Source organism: Molossus molossus, unplaced genomic scaffold, assembly GCF_014108415.1.
Source record: "Molossus molossus isolate mMolMol1 unplaced genomic scaffold, mMolMol1.p scaffold_m16_p_1, whole genome shotgun sequence".
NCBI classification, from domain to species: domain Eukaryota; kingdom Metazoa; phylum Chordata; class Mammalia; order Chiroptera; family Molossidae; genus Molossus; species Molossus molossus.
Genome location: NW_023425344.1, coordinates 202,372,285 through 202,387,399, shown reverse-complemented (window position 1 = coordinate 202,387,399; position 15,115 = coordinate 202,372,285). Strand labels below are relative to the sequence as shown.

The 15,115-nt window shown below is 51.9% G+C and overlaps 2 protein-coding genes across 2 annotated transcripts in view; both read left to right on the top strand.

The window, feature by feature from the left end:
- Window positions 1-2,609, top strand: part of IGDCC4 (immunoglobulin superfamily DCC subclass member 4) — a 37,934-nt gene extending 35,325 nt beyond the window's left edge. Inside the window, exons 18-20 of the mRNA XM_036276697.1 lie at window positions 3-231; window positions 998-1,159; window positions 1,946-2,609. Coding sequence (XP_036132590.1) covers window positions 3-231; window positions 998-1,159; window positions 1,946-2,350 — 796 coding nt within the window. The 3' untranslated portion in view covers window positions 2,351-2,609. The remainder of the gene's footprint in view (window positions 1-2; window positions 232-997; window positions 1,160-1,945) is intronic.
- Window positions 2,610-7,577: 4,968 nt separating this feature from the next.
- The window catches only part of IGDCC3 (immunoglobulin superfamily DCC subclass member 3), a 40,801-nt gene continuing 33,263 nt past the window's right edge, over window positions 7,578-15,115 (top strand). Inside the window, exons 1-2 of the mRNA XM_036250742.1 lie at window positions 7,578-7,934; window positions 10,159-10,464. Of these exons, the coding sequence (XP_036106635.1) occupies window positions 7,835-7,934; window positions 10,159-10,464 (406 nt within the window). The 5' untranslated portion in view covers window positions 7,578-7,834. The remainder of the gene's footprint in view (window positions 7,935-10,158; window positions 10,465-15,115) is intronic.

Here is a 15,115-nt window from a genome sequence, read left to right as displayed (position 1 = left end):
AGGGAAGCCCTCCCAGGCCTGTCCTCCACAGCCACCGCTGGGAACCCCGCACTGTACTCCCGAGCCTGCCTGGGACCCCCCAGTCTCCCAGCTACCCATGAACTGGAGTCCCTTGTGCACCCTCGTCCCCAGGACTGGTCCCCACCACCCTCAGACATCGAGGACAGGGCTGAAGTGCACAGCCTTATGGGTGGCGGAGTTTCCAACTGCCGGGGTCATTCCAAGAGAAAGGTGAGCCTGGAGCCGAGGTAGGTTAGTCCCACACTGTGGCGCACTCCCAAATAGGTCACCAGGGGGCGCGAGTGCTCAACGGGGGACCCTGTGGGAGAACCTCCCTCCCCCAACCCCCTTCCTCTTGGCCAGCTGCAGAAGAAAAGGCACTGTCTCTCCCTCCGCGAAAAGGTTGGCAGGCTGGGAAGCGGATTGACATCCATCCCCGGCAGAATAGGTCAGCCTGGCTCCCAGGGAAGAAGGGGAGGGCCCCTGATGGGCTGTTTGCAGGTGACTCAGGGTAGCCAGAACATCCAGACCCCTCCTCATCCTGGGAGCTGGGGACACCGCTAAGATCCAGCCCTCTACAATATGGGGAAAGAGTCATCAGCTTGGCTGTAGCCAAGTGGGACTGGGACCTGGTTGAGGTGGGCTATGTAGGGCAGGTGTGTCGTCACACACACACACACACACACACACTCATGCTGGCAGATCCCACCTGCTTGAGCCCCTGAGTCCTGCCCCATCTTTTCCCTGCGTCTCCGCTGAAGGAGGCCGTGCCTATCTGGGAAACCTCTGGGCTTTACCAAAACAATGGTATTAGGCTTTTCTGCAGGAGGACTTCTTCACCCTCAGTGCCTCCCCCTCCCCCCTCCCCCAGACTCTCTGCCTATTTTGGGCTCCTCCCCACAGCTTTGGGGAGAGAGAAGACAGAGGTGCCAAAGACCATGGAGGGGCTCCATCCACTTCCCCTCCTAGCCAGCTCCCTCTTCTCTCTCCCTTGCAGATCTCCTGGGCTCAGCAAGGTGGACCACACTGGGCAGGTTCCTGGGCAGGCTGTGAGTTGCCTCAGGCAGGCCCTGTGCCTTCTCTGACCCGGGCCCTGCTGCCCCCTGCTGGAACTGGGCAGACGCTGCTGCTGCAGGCTCTGGTGTATGATGCCATAAAGGTCAGTTTCCAGGAAGGAAGGGAGAGGAAAGGAGAGAGGGTCCCTATGCTTGTGAAGAGCAAGTAGTGAGTTCCCTGGAGATCCCTGATGGTAACTTCCCAGGGGATAGAAGTCTAGCCAGGAGACCACTGGAGTCTCTAAAGGTGAGTAGGTAGAGGGCTGCTACTTTGCAAGAATCTGTGTTTCACCCCTACATAGACCTAAGGGGACCAGAGCAGTTACCATGGGCCTGAGTGCCTTCTGCCCCTCCTTCCATTCACTGAGGCTGTGACTGAATCCTGTACTTGTGGCTCTCCTGGGCAAGGGCAAATGGTAGTACTCTGTTTTTCCCTGCCTTCTCATGGGTCCGAGCACCATCTCTCTCTCTTTAATTTTTCCTCACCTGAGGGCATTTTTCCATTTTTTGTTCAGATAGAGTGAGAGGGAGAGAGAGGAAGAGAGAGAGAAACGACGTGAAAGGGACACATTGAGTGGTTGCCACCCACACGACCCAACCAGGGCAGAGGACAAACTGCAACCGAGGTACGTGCCCTTAGCGGGAACCGAACCCAGGTCTCTCTGGACCACTGGCCGACGCTCTAACCGCTGAGCCAAACTGGCCAGGGCCAAGCACCATCTCTCACAAGACAGTCAGCATGTTCCTTTACCAACTCCCATGTGATATATGCTCTGGGGCGCTGGGGACAGGTGCCTGTCAGTCTCTCTCCACCCCAACTATGTTGGTCATTCTTCTCATGATCTCTCTCAGTGATGGTCACCTGTCTTTGTGTTCTCTGCTCTGACCAGGGCAACGGGAGGAAGAAGCCACCCCCGGTCTGCAGGAACCAGGTGGAGGCTGACGTTATTGTTCACTCTGACTTTAGTGCCTCCAAAGGGAACCCTGACCTTCACCTCCAAGACCTGGAACCTGAGGATCTCCTGCCTTCGGAGGCTCCCGACCTCACTTCGGGTGTTGTGGCTCTAGAGCAAGGGGTAGACTGGCTGGAGAGGGAGCTGGGCGGGTGTGAGCAGGCAGCTACTGGGCCAGACAGACTTACCTGCCTGCCAGAGGCACCTTCCTGCCCCTACCTGGACCTCCAGCCCAGTGAGGCTCTAGAGGAGGCCCCTGGGAACAGCTGCCAGTCGAAGGCCCCCTGCCCACTAGGAGCCAGCCCGGGCTTGCCCAGAGCCCCAGTCTCCTCCTCTGCTTAGCTCCCCTAGAGGGTGCAGTTTGGGACAGGCTGTTATGGATCATGGGATATGACACCTGTGTAACTGCAGATACTGAACATCATCAAGCCATTTGGAGCCTCCATTTGGCCAGAGAGAGAGGAAAAAATGGGTTATTCACTCCCCCCATACTCTGTGACACCTGTGATATGTGAGAGACATGTGAGGCATGGCTATATGTGATGTACATATATGTGAAGCACATGTGTGTGTGCTGGTTGGTGAACTGGGAAACCGTGGTCTAGGCAGTGGTCACTACAGCCTAATGATCCTCCAGGTCAGGACAGTGCCCCAGAGTGGTCAGTCCCCAGCCCTGTTGGTCACACACCTCTGTCACCCAGCCTTTTATTACACACTCTGAGAGTGTCTCCAATGCCCTGTCTGACAAAGACAGCCCCAGCCCATTTTCTGTCTGGCTGGGCTGAGTGCAAGTAGGCTCCGAATGCCTAACACTTTAGTTTTGCTGCCCATCTCCCACCTCCCTTTGCCCAAATAGAGAGGACGACTTTGGTCCCCTCAGAGCAACTCTGCATTTAATTTTGTAATTTGGGAAGTGCCTGGTTTTGAACATCTGCTTTCTCTTGCTCTCCCCTCCTTCCTTCCTCTTCACTACTCCAGTGGCCTATCCCCCACCAACTTGTTCTCCCAATTCTAGTGCCCTTCGCTTCCTCCCCGATACTCTTGCCTTTCCTCTCTGCTGTTCCAGTGTCTCCTCTTTCTGCCGGCCTCTCTTGTCTCTCACGCCTCTCCCAGACTGTCATGTGCGTCTCCCACCTTCCTTCCCTAACAACATGACTACCTCATGTCTGCTTTGAGGCCATAGCGTGACTCCTGTGTCTGCCCTTCACTTTACCGGGTACCTCCTGCCCCCTCTTCTCTCTGCCTCTGTATACTTCTCCCCCGGGTGGACTGCCCACCCCCAGTGCAGGTTTGCAGGAGACCTTCCAGCTTTTCTTGTATCTTTCTCCCTGGGATCGAGATGGGAGGTTCTCCTTGGAGGTGATGAATCCAACTTATACAAGGGGACTTTGGAGATGGAGAACACAAGCCAGAGGCTCAGGATAAAATTCTTCCCTCCCTTCTATGCAGGGAGGCAGGTTTGCTGGATGGAGGGGGTTTGGAACCTTCCCTCCCACTAAAGCTAAAAGGGGGTGGGGAGTGGGAATTAGGGACTTTGCAGCCCAGCAACTTCCCACTCTGAGGACCTTGAACATGGGCTGGTGAGATAGGAGTGAGAGGAATCTCATTCCCCTGGGGTGCTGGAGAAAGGTGTTTGCACAGGACAAGGGCAATTGGCTCATTTTGTTTTGTTTTGTTTTGAATTCAATCCTGAAGTCATTTTCTGTTGACCTGCCAGACAAGGACAAGCTTGACTTCTATTTCCTGTGTGGAGAAAACAATGCAATTTATTTGATTTTGCACCTCAGCCTCTCATAGGAGCATGGAACATAAAGTCTTTTCTCCCTAAATGCATCTTTTTAACGGATTGGCATATCAAGGGTTAACTGGCTTGTGGGCTAAATTAGAAATAACCAGTTTATCTCCACCCCCTCACCCCACCCCCTTTTAATGGTGAAATGTCTCTCAGCAGAGTTGCAGCTTCCTCAGACCCTTTCAGCATCTGTGTTTATTACACTCGGGTGTCACTCACGTTTGACATCGCACCTACATTTCCTCCCCCTCCCCCTCCTTCAACCAGCCTATGATAACACTAAAGATTATTAATGTTGGTTTTGTATCTTGTTAAGGAGAGAGTTGTCACTTGTACTATTCATCGTTGCATTGTAGCATTCATCGTTGCTGTGGCTAACACCACTCTATATGTTTTATCATTGCTGTGAAGGTCAAAAGCCTCGTTTTATTTTGCTGGTTTGATTTTTTTTCCAAAGGAAAAAAACAAAACTGCCCTGAATTAAATGGCTGTTTTAACAGTAGGCTCTTAGCATTACACCACATAGTCATTTTTCATGTTCTTGTTTAACAGGCACTGAGGTTCTGGTTTAAATTAAATAGCTGCAAATGAGACAATTTATAACCCATTAGGTTGGGTGGAAAATTGTTTCTCAAAAGCAAATAAGTAATAAATCTGGTATCTGCCTATAACTCACAGTTGATAAGAAAGTGGCCATTACTCACTAGTATTATATATGATTTGGGCTCTGGGTAATTTGGAAGTGTTAGGTTTGTGTCTTTGTATTTTTATTAGAAAAGAGTCTATTGGCCTTTTACAGGGTATTAATCCCTTTGTCACCTACCATTGATGCCTTACATTTTTGAGTCTCATTTTAAAACCTTCCTTTTTTTGATGCATGACAAGTGTAATCATACCTGCTCGTTTATTTGTCTGTACTTAGTTTATGCTATTTTATTTAATTATTTTTCCAGCATTTTTTTCTCTTTACAAATATGACATTTTTTTAGTGTTAAGCCAAGGCATTGATCATGAATCTGTCCTTATAATGAATTAATAAACTATTTTCCAAAAATGTGGAATTCTCTTTTGGAACTAATAGCTAGAATTTCCTTGGCCTTTCTGGAGAGGGACTCTATTTCCTACCAGATGGGAAATGTTGGGGTTTTTTTATCCTCACCCAAGGACACTTTTCCATTTTTTGTTCAGACATAGTGGGAGGGAGAGAGAGGAGAGAGAGAGAGAGAGAGAGAGAGAGAGAGAGAGAGAGAGAGAGAAACATCAACGTGAAAGGGACACATCAAGTGGCTGCCACCCGCATGACCCATCAAGGGCCGGGCACAAACCACAACCGAGTTACGCGCCCCTAGCGGGAACCGAACCGGGTCTCTCTGGACCGCAGGCCGACACTCTAACCGCTGAGCCAAACCGGCCAGGGCTAAATGTGTTTTTTTTTAGGGTAGAGAGCAGGTGGTCATGGGAAAGAACTGAATCATCTTCCTCCCTCAACAGGCACTTAGAAAAAAGACTTAAACTTAGGAAAGATGTGTTATTGGTGGCACTCTTTTAGGCTCTCTGGGGATCCCTTTCCATCTAGATATGCATTTCTTTGAACTTTCTTGAGTGTACGAGAGGAGTAAACAAACAACTTCAGAGATTTGGGGCTCCACTCTTCTGTATAACTCTGGTCTCCAGAATTGCTCATAGCTACACATTCACACATATAGACAAGCACAGAGAACCACATGTGCACACTCACTTTCACACACCTCTCTGTCCATTAACTCAGATGTGGGCACACAGTCACACACAAAACTCCACACTCATCTCAGGATCATAGTTGACAGCTGCTCTGCTAAGATCTTTACAGAGCCTGGAATGTAAATGCTTTTCTTTCTAAAATTTTTATTTATTGATTTGAGAGAGAAACATCTATTTTTTCACTTATTTATGCATTCATTGGTTGATTCTTATATGTATCCTGACCAGAAATTGAACCCAAAACCTTGGTGTATCAGGACAACGCTCTAACCAACTGAGCTATCCACCCACGGCCACGGGCATGCTTTTCTGTTGGAGGGAACCAAAAGCCAGAGGCTACCTTGCCCAGGACCACCCCCAAAGTGGCTGGTGGGCCAGACCCCGGTTAATTGACAGATCATACAGAGAGATACTGCTCATTTTGCATGTGGCAGAATAGCCATTATTTGCATATCACTCTCAGACCAAGTGTTGTGATAAAGAAGAATTAAACACTTGTCAAAATGAATTTAAAATGACAGCAGCTCAGGACACCAATTTGACCTCTGGAGTCCAGGACAAGCCAAGAAGGGGTGGTTGAGAATTCAAGCCCTGTGGGAGGGAGTTCCAGGACTTTGGGCCCAGGGTGCCCCCCTCTTCCCTCCCTTTCCTATGGCCAGTAGAAGTCCATCAATCCTGCTCTTCCTTACAATAAAATCAATTTGGGGCTTTGGTGTGCTGCTGTCCCCTGACCCTGAGTTTCTCCGCTGCCTCCCACTGCTCACATGCCTCAAGTGCTCGCCTCTCAAACTGATCTTCCAATTGCTACTACAGAGTTGTGAGTCACATCATTAATAAACTTGTCTGGTTTCTCGAGGACCACACTTCTTCACTTATCTGACCGAGGTTAGTTCAAATATGGGTAACATTCCTGATCTCAAGATTCCAGAGTTGGTATCCAAAGGGAGACTTGGTCATTCCTCTGCCATCCCAGTCCAATGCTAGGAGCAAATAGCTGAGTGAGGCAGAGACTACTCCCTTTAAATCTCCTGCTCCTAGAACTAAGTAGGTGCTCAATAATTTTGTTGGACTAGCCCATCAGGCTGGATTCACCAGAAGATCATGTAATAGTGTCAAAGATTCAAGATCTCTGAGGGTTAGAGCATGCCCATGTACCTCCTAGGAGGCATGCCTACCTTCTATACCATTCTCACGCAGGACCTATGTTGTCTCCTTATTTGTTCTCTGATGTGAAACACTGAACCTTCTTTGGGCGTAGAAACGTTGCTGGGAATTTTAACCTACAATTTGCTTTTCCAGTTCCTAGGTCATTTGCCAGGACCTCTGTGGTTTAAAGGTCTGTAGGGGTGAGTAGGAGAGATATTATCATCTTTATTTTCCAGGTGAGCTCAGAGAGTGACTGCGTGGGTTGGCTGGACTACACAGCAGGCAGAACGGGGGTGGGAAGCCCGGTTACTTTTGCGTTCTCATTGTCCTATTGGGTCGGCTCTTCCACTGCACCTACTTGGGGTCCACCCAAGCGCCCGAACGCTTCAGTCTAGAGAGGCCAGTCTTGCAGCTCAACGTCCTACTCTTTGGGTGGAAGTACCAGAAACCCATGGAAAACTGGATCTTTGACAACTTTATGCAGTTTTGAGGGAATTATCTCGAAAATATAGACTTGGACACGATGGAGGAGGGCGCAGATCAAAGAGGTGGTCAGAGCAAATCCCGCAGCTTTGCGTGTTTCTCCGCATCCCGGACCCACTCCACAATCGGTTGGGTCTCCATTTTCCAGCCCCCAAATCCGGGGCTGGCCCAAGGGGAGGGAAGGTACCGGGCTGCAGCCTGGGACGGCGCCGGCCGCTCCAGCCACAGTTCAAAGCGCAGGGGGCGCGTCCGCCGAGCAGCCGGGAATGTCCGGCCGCTTAAAGCGCTAGCCGGCTCTTTTGTTCCCCAGACCGGGCCTCCGGGGAGAGGGGCTGGGGGAGGGGACCGGAGGGTAGGGAAGGGGGGCAGCAGTCGGCGGGCGGAGGGAGGAGGGCGGGGCAGGCGCGGGCGGTGCGAGTGCGGAGCGCGCACCCCGGGCGAGGCTGACAGATCGCCGGGGTAGGTGCAAGATGGCGCAAGCGGCGCTCCCCCGGCGCCCCCGGCGCTCCTAGGCAGGCATGTGGCCCCAACCCCCCGCCGCCCGGGCTCGGCCCCGGCCGGTGTCCCGGCCCCGGCCCCGGCCTCGGCGCCGACCCCGCGGGACATTGTGAGCCGCAAGAGGCCCCGGAGCCGCGCGTCGCCGAGTCGAGCGGACTGAGAGCCCCATGGCTGCTCCGCGCACCGCGCCCCCGCGCCGCCCGACCTCGCCGCGCTGGCCCTGGCTCCTGCTGTCGCTGCTGCTGCTGCTGCCCGCGCCCAGCGATGGTGAGCGAGGGCGCCGGCCGCTGTGCGGCTGCGGACCGAGCCCCGGGAAGAGCGAGAAGGGAATAAGCGGGCGCGAGGGGCGGACCTGCGGGCGGACTCCAGGCAGGAGCGACTGGCCCGAGAAGGGGAGCCGAGCCGGACGGGGCGGAGTCCGGGGAGGGGACACCGCAGCCGGGCTGCTGGGGACAGCAGGGGGTTGCTGAGGACACGGCCCCCGGAGAGAAAGCGGGCTTAGTCCGAAGCGGCTCCAGGACTCAGGGCAGAACCCGAGCCTGGACCGAGGGGCAAGGAGCACGGCAAAGCGGGAGCTGGACGGGCGGACTGGAGTTGGGGAGCAGAGGAAACCAGCCAGGGAGAACCGCAGGGCTGAGTCTCGTCCAGAGGGCGAGCTGGGGTGCGCGGAGCCCGGCGGCGGGCACTGAGTAGCCCGAGGTGGCCCAGGCAGGAGACAGCAGACTGGGGGGTGGGGTGCGGAGGCCGGGACCCAGCGGCCGCCGGGGGCAGAAAGGACGCGTCCAAGATTTCGAGGTAGGACCGGGACGCAGAGTGCGCGGGAGGAGCCGAGGGAGAGAGGGAGGAAGATTCCCGGCGGGGGAGACCGGAGAGACACCCTGCGAGCTGAGCAAGGGGAAGAGAAACCGACTCAGAGCGAGCGAGCGAGCGAGGGGATGCCCACGTGCCCGCCCTTCCCCGGAGTGTGCGCACGCACAGCGGTCCTGTCCCCAGGCTCCGGAGTCCGCCGACTTTGCTGCCCAGAGCGCCGTCTCACCACCCAGTTCTCTCAGTGGCTGTAATGGTGCAAATCTAAGCCTTTCCCCTCCCACCCCAAGTTCTCAGCAGGCACTCATCTGGGCATCTAGGCGGTGTTCTCTCTCCGCTCGGAGAAGCTGGCTATCGCGTGCGCATCTAGGAGAAACTTTATCCCCCCGTTACTATACCCGGGTTGGGTTGGGGGCTGAGGCAACTGAAACGCAGGTCATGGGAAAGATGGGGAGGGGCTTAATCCTCAAATGTCTTAAAATATTACATATACCCTGAGGGTGGGAGTCCTGCCAATAACTCCAGCCCTCCTCCTCCTTTCTTCTCCACCTACTTCCCCATCTACCCCCCCCCCCCCAGCCCGGCCGCACGCTGGTCTGTTGGGGAGAGGCAGCTCCGGGATCGCTAGTTTTCTGGAAATGTGAGGAGGGGTCTGTGGCCGCTTCAGCCTAGGTGGGTTCCTATCTCCTGGAGTGAAGTTATAACTGGTCTGGTGAGTCGCTTGTTGGAGAACTTGGTGACTTGGCATCATGCCTGGGACTGGAGCGCTGTCTTTCCCTTAAGGCTCTCCCTGATTTCCCCATCATTCTCTTCCCCTTCACTTCTTCCCCCTCTTCCAGTTCTCTCTGCCGCAGTGGATCTGTTGCTGGGAGTAAAGTTCTAGGAACCTCCTCTTCCCGGATTTTGGGAAATTTAAGTTGATATTTGGCATCCTTCATCTCTCATGACAAAAGCATAACAACCAAGAAAACAAAAACAAAAACAAAAAACCCCAGCACATCCTAGAGGAGGGGCAATGGAGTTGGGCCATAGCCTAGCTTGTACCTGGTACTGGGCTCACACACCCTGCTCCCTGCCAGGCATCCACCAGGCCTCAGATGGTTTTGCTAGCAAAAAGAAGCAATGATTTATTTCTGTCTCACTTTATGTTTGTCTAGAAGTTTTAACTTTTCATAGTGCCTAATCATATTCAGCAACTCTATGACTCAAGCTGTATTGTTGTCCCCAATTTAACCAGATGAGTAATGAATGGGAAGCCAGGACTGGTTGAATACTTTACCTAAGGTCACACTCTGAGAGTCTGTCAGTGCTTAACCACAGTGACCACAGAAGTGGCAGCAGCTGTGTTGGAATCAGTCTGGCTTTGGGATCTCAGATTTGCAACTATTAACTGTGAGACCCTGGACAAGTTGCTTAATATCTCTGGGCTTCAGTTTCCTTCTAAAAGAGGAAATAGAATAAATATTATCTGAGATGGTGTGTTGATCAAGTAAATACTGATGAGATAACACTTCACAATGCATAAAGTTCTACATATTAGTAGAGATTCTTGTTAACATTACAGAAAGATGGAGATGGGATGTACAGATCCAGAGAACGTAAAACTCCAGTGTATGGAGTTCTTTCTGCCAGCTCATTCCACACTAACCTTTCCTTTTCCTCTCATCTCCCCTGCCCGATGCAGGTCTTGGCCACTCTGCCGAACTGGCATTTGCTGTGGAGCCAAGTGACGATGTTGCAGTCCCTGGGCAGCCTGTAGTGCTGGGCTGCAGGGTGGATGGGACCCCTCCAGTGCGAATCACCTGGAGGAAGAATGGGGTGGAGGTGTCAGACAGTCCTCACTCCACCTTGCTGGCCAATGGGTCCTTGATGATCCATCACTTCCAGCTGGATCAAGGAGGCAGCCTTTCAGACGAAGGTGACTATGAGTGTGTGGCTCAGAACCGCTTTGGGCTGGTGGTTAGCCGGAAGGCTCGAATCCAGGCTGCAAGTAAGTGGGCACCCTTTACTTTTTTTTCCAGACTGGGGGTTGAGGGCATGGGGAGCAGGAGGAGCAGTTCCATCTTACACAGCCTTCTGGAGGACTAATTTCTCAGCATGGGTCATTCGAGAGGAGCATGGCAGTAATTTACGGTGGTGGAATTATATCATGTACTCATTTAACTGATTAGACTGTGATTTGACAAGAATATAGCCAAACACTGGAGTGGGGAAAGGGAGAGATAGTGAGCACTTTATCCAACTTTGTGTGTCTTAGTTTCCATATACTTTGTGTGTTGTGAGCTTCCTGGTCCATTGAATATGAGCCTTATGTTTCAAGATAAACAATTGTCATGTCTTTGGGTGATTAAAGAAATTTTTGAAAGGGAATTTTGGCTACATGGAATTTTTAATTATGTCTGACTTTCTTTTTTTTTTTTTTTTTATCCTCACCCGATGACATTGTTTGTTCAGATAGAGTGGGAGTGAGAGAGAGGAAGAGAGAGAGAGAGAAACATCGACATGAAAGGGACAAATCGAGTGGCTGCCTCCTGCAGGACCCAACCAGGGCTGGGGACAAACTGCAACCACAGTACATGCCCTTAGCGGGAACCGAACCCGGGTCTCTCTGGACCTCAGGCTGATGCTCTAACCGCCGAGCCAAACCAGCCAGGACTATGTCTGACTTTCAACCTTTTGGTGAGGATAAAATCTCGCTATACCAGTAATGACATTCTGAAGCTTGTCAACAATTTGCTTTACAAAAAATATGGTAGAGTGATTTTGGAGTTATCACAGTCATGACATTAATATAACTCCCACTCACCTTCATGCTGATGTGCTTGTTAAAAAATTCACTTTTATCGAGGCATAATTGACAATAAAATCATAAGATACTTAAAGTGTACATTGTGGTGAATTGATATCTGCGGTGCCTTTTTGAACGGGAGAGAAAATGCCAGGCAAGGTGTTTCAGCTCTAGAATTGTGCTTTGCTCGGGCTGGTGGTGTGGTGATGGAAGGATGGCTGTTCTACAGCCCTGTCCTGCAAAATGCTATTGTTGTTGAATGTAATCTGTGAACACTTGTTGGGGGGTGTTGCATAAAACAAAATTATCTATGTATCTTGGGGAGATGGCAGGCTGTCGGTTGGGGGGGGGCATGGTTGAGAACCACTGCTCTTGGGAAACAACAAAAGTTTTGGCAGGTGTATATATTTTCCATCCCATAGCTTCCTACTTCTTGGGGAGAGGGTTCCATCAAAGAGGCTGCTTTAACTTTGGCTGACAATAATTCTAGCTGATTCTTATTAAGCACTTGCAGTATATCTCATTTAGTCATCACAAGGACCCAGGAAGATAGGCAGTTATCATCCCCTTTTAGAGTTAAGACAACTGACAACTAGGGGGATTCGGGGACATTCTGGTAAGCAGAGGAGCTGGGACTGCAGTCTAGGCAGTCTGAACCCTACACCCTCCCGCTTAACTCCTATGGCACGCTGCCTCTTTCCTGTCTGATCACTGACAAGTTTCTTCCTGGCTCTGAGGGCATTTGCACAGTTGCTCTGAATGGCTGGTGAGTGATGAATCGTTCTGAGGCAGGAGCCCTCTTGTTGAGTTTAAGATGCCCCTTTGTTCTAAGGAAGGCTGATCCAGGCCCCCATATGGAGCTCTCTGGGAGGCAGCTCTGGACCTTGAGACTGAATCACTTCTGGCTCAGCGACCCTCATGCCCTGGCCCTCCTGGCAGGGTAGGGGAAGGCTGGTGCAGCCTCTGAGCAGATGGCTGGGTGTGAGGAAGAGAAGCATGGACAGAGGGCAGGGATTTGAGGAAGCTTTTGGATGGGAGAAATGAGACTTCTCAGGCCACACTCCCTGCATAGATGACCTCTGCATCGCCAGCCTAGAATTCTGGGAGATAAATCCCCAGGTGTTTCTATATAGTTAATTGTAAATGTGTTTTTCTATAAATGGTAATAGTTTCAAGATGTTTGGTTTCCTTAAACTCCTCACAGTATAAAAAACTGCACTGTGGGCTCTGGCTGAGGGAAGTGGCAGTGGGTGAGGTCAGCTTGGTTAAGCCTTTGGGGTCCCGGGTACAGCTGGGGCTGTTGCCCCAAACATTGGCAGTCTGATATGGCCTCTTTCTCCCCACAAGGCTGGTGGCCCCAGCGGGGGGACGCTTGGATATCAAGCGAGTGGCTGGATCCCCATTTTTCACTTCACAGGCTGATGTCCCTAGAAACCTCCAAAGCTGCTTAGCTGCCTAGGTTTCCTCCTTTGGTAGTAACTCCCTGCCCGTGTACCTGCAGGCACTACAGATGTTGTGTGACGTGGGCGTGTGCTTTGCTCAAAAGGTGTGAGGAGCCCTCTGAGCCCTGTGCTTCTCCTGCCTACTCCACAGGGGCTGATGGGGATGGGGCACACTAAGCACCCCTCACAGTCACACAGTCCGCCCAGAGGATTAACCCAGTGAGGCAGATGGGGTCCAGGTCTGTGTAGGTCTGCTGGGACATCGAGGCTGACCCCTGGGAATACCCCCCTTCCATCACTATGGGCTCAGATGCTGCCTTTGAAAATTGGCGTGACCAGGGTGGGCTAAATTATGGGCTGATTTCTTGGGGGCTTCAGTTCCAAGTATCTGCCTTTTAGGATAGAAAGGGTCAGGGTCCTAAGAGTACTCAGGCTTCTGCATGTCTGGTTTCTCCACCTTGCTCTTCCATGTGCTTATTGTTTGGGGGCTAACAATTGAGACACTTGTTAAGGGGGAGACCCTGGACAAGTTAAGCTTTTCATGGCCCAGTTTTCTCACCTGTGAAATGTACATCCTGCTTTGTGAGATGGTTATGGGCACTAGCATACCCCACACTTTGCCTGGCACATGGGAGGCGCTCAGTAGTGAGAGCCAGTACTTTATTCTTCATTTAAAGGCAGCTTCACCAACATGGCTGACAAAAGCAAACTGCCCAAGTCTGCCCCCAGCCTCCAGCTTTCTCCCTCACTGGGATTCAGTTAGGGAGCACCCCAGGGAAATCTGTCAGGGAGTGGAATTGTTGGAGCCCGAGTGCGACTTCTTCTGTCTTAACCCTTTCCTGAGAGGGCCTGGGGATTCGCCCAAGCCTTTGGGTACTGGCTGAGTTGGGCTGTGAGACCCTCTGCCATCCCTCTGGAGGGGCTCTAGGGAGGCCACCTGACCCAGGGGAACATGTGCATTGACTCATACCTGTTGAGGTCTGTGTGCCTGGATGATTCCAGGGAAGGATGGGCCAGCTACAGGAGGGGTAATAATTGGGGGACCCACCCCTAGCTCCCCTCAGGCAGAAGTCCTCAGTTCCTGGCCTTCACTAGAACTGTTCTCAGTTCTTGGTGTCAGGTCCCTTGGGGAGTGAAGAGCCATGTGATCTAGAGAGGGATTTCCTCATACTTAACTGTGCCTGTGAATTACCTGGGGATCTTGGTAAAATCCAGATTTTGAATCAGTAGGTCTAAACCAAGGCGGGTTCTGCATGTCTAACAGGAACCCAGGTGATGCTGATACTGCTGGTCCACAGGTGCTAGAGGAGAGCCCACTCCCATGTCACAATCACCGGGATGGGGTCTCTAGGCAGCATAGTGAAGTCTGAAGTACACGGGCTTTGGGGCCAGACCTCGGTGGGTTTGAACCCCATCTCTGCCACTCCTTGATCATGTGTCCTTAGCACAAGTTACTTAACCCTCTTGACCTCTGTGCCTTCATCTTTATTTTTTATTTATTTATTTATTTTTATCCTCACCCGAGGACATTTCTCCATTTTTTTGTACAGATAGAGTGGGAGGGAGAGAGAGGAAGAGAGAGAGAGGGAAACATCGATGTGAAAGGGACACATCGAGTGGCTGCCACCCACACGACCCAACCAGGGCTGGGGACAAACCGCAACTGAGGTACGTGCCCTTAGCAGGAGCTGAACCCGGGTCTCTCCGGACCACAGGCCGACACTCCAACCGCTGAGCCACACCGGCCAGGGCTGCCTTCATCTTTAAAAATGGGCATAATCCCATCAGCCTGTCAGGGCTTTTGGAGGATTAAATGTGATGGATATAAAGCACCTGGCACAGGCTTGGCATCTAGGAGATGCTCATTAAGTATTATTGTTAGTGCTAGGAATTAACCACTAGTTTAGGATGAGGTCCAGCCTGTTCAATGCTGGCTGAGTTCTCAAAAAGCCAGGATTACCTCCCTCCCGGCCTGGAGCCATAGTGACTGGCAGGCCCAACGGTGGTTATGAGGGTATGGCGAGAGGGGAGAGTCCAGTACTAGTCCCCTGCTGTCTCTACCTCAATAAGTCACTACTTCTCAGGCGCTCAGTTACCCACTTCTAAAGCCCAAATCATTCTTAACCTGTGAGCAGGGCCAGTTTAAGCAACTTACTCTGAAACCCTCTTTCAGCAGCAAGATCCGTGGTCATGTGGATCTGCGGGCAGAGTCTGGGCATAGGTGTTTGGGACCAGGTCTGGGTGGAGGGTCAGGAAAACTACGGGCTGGAGCTGCTGGGGCATATGGCTTGGGGGGGTGCCCATTGGAGTTAGGGGGCTTCTGACCAGGGCAGTGAGTTGTAGAGGGCAGTGGTTCCTGGAGCAGGGGCCGGTAACCCTGGACGTCTTTGTCACCTGGAGGTTGTATGCTC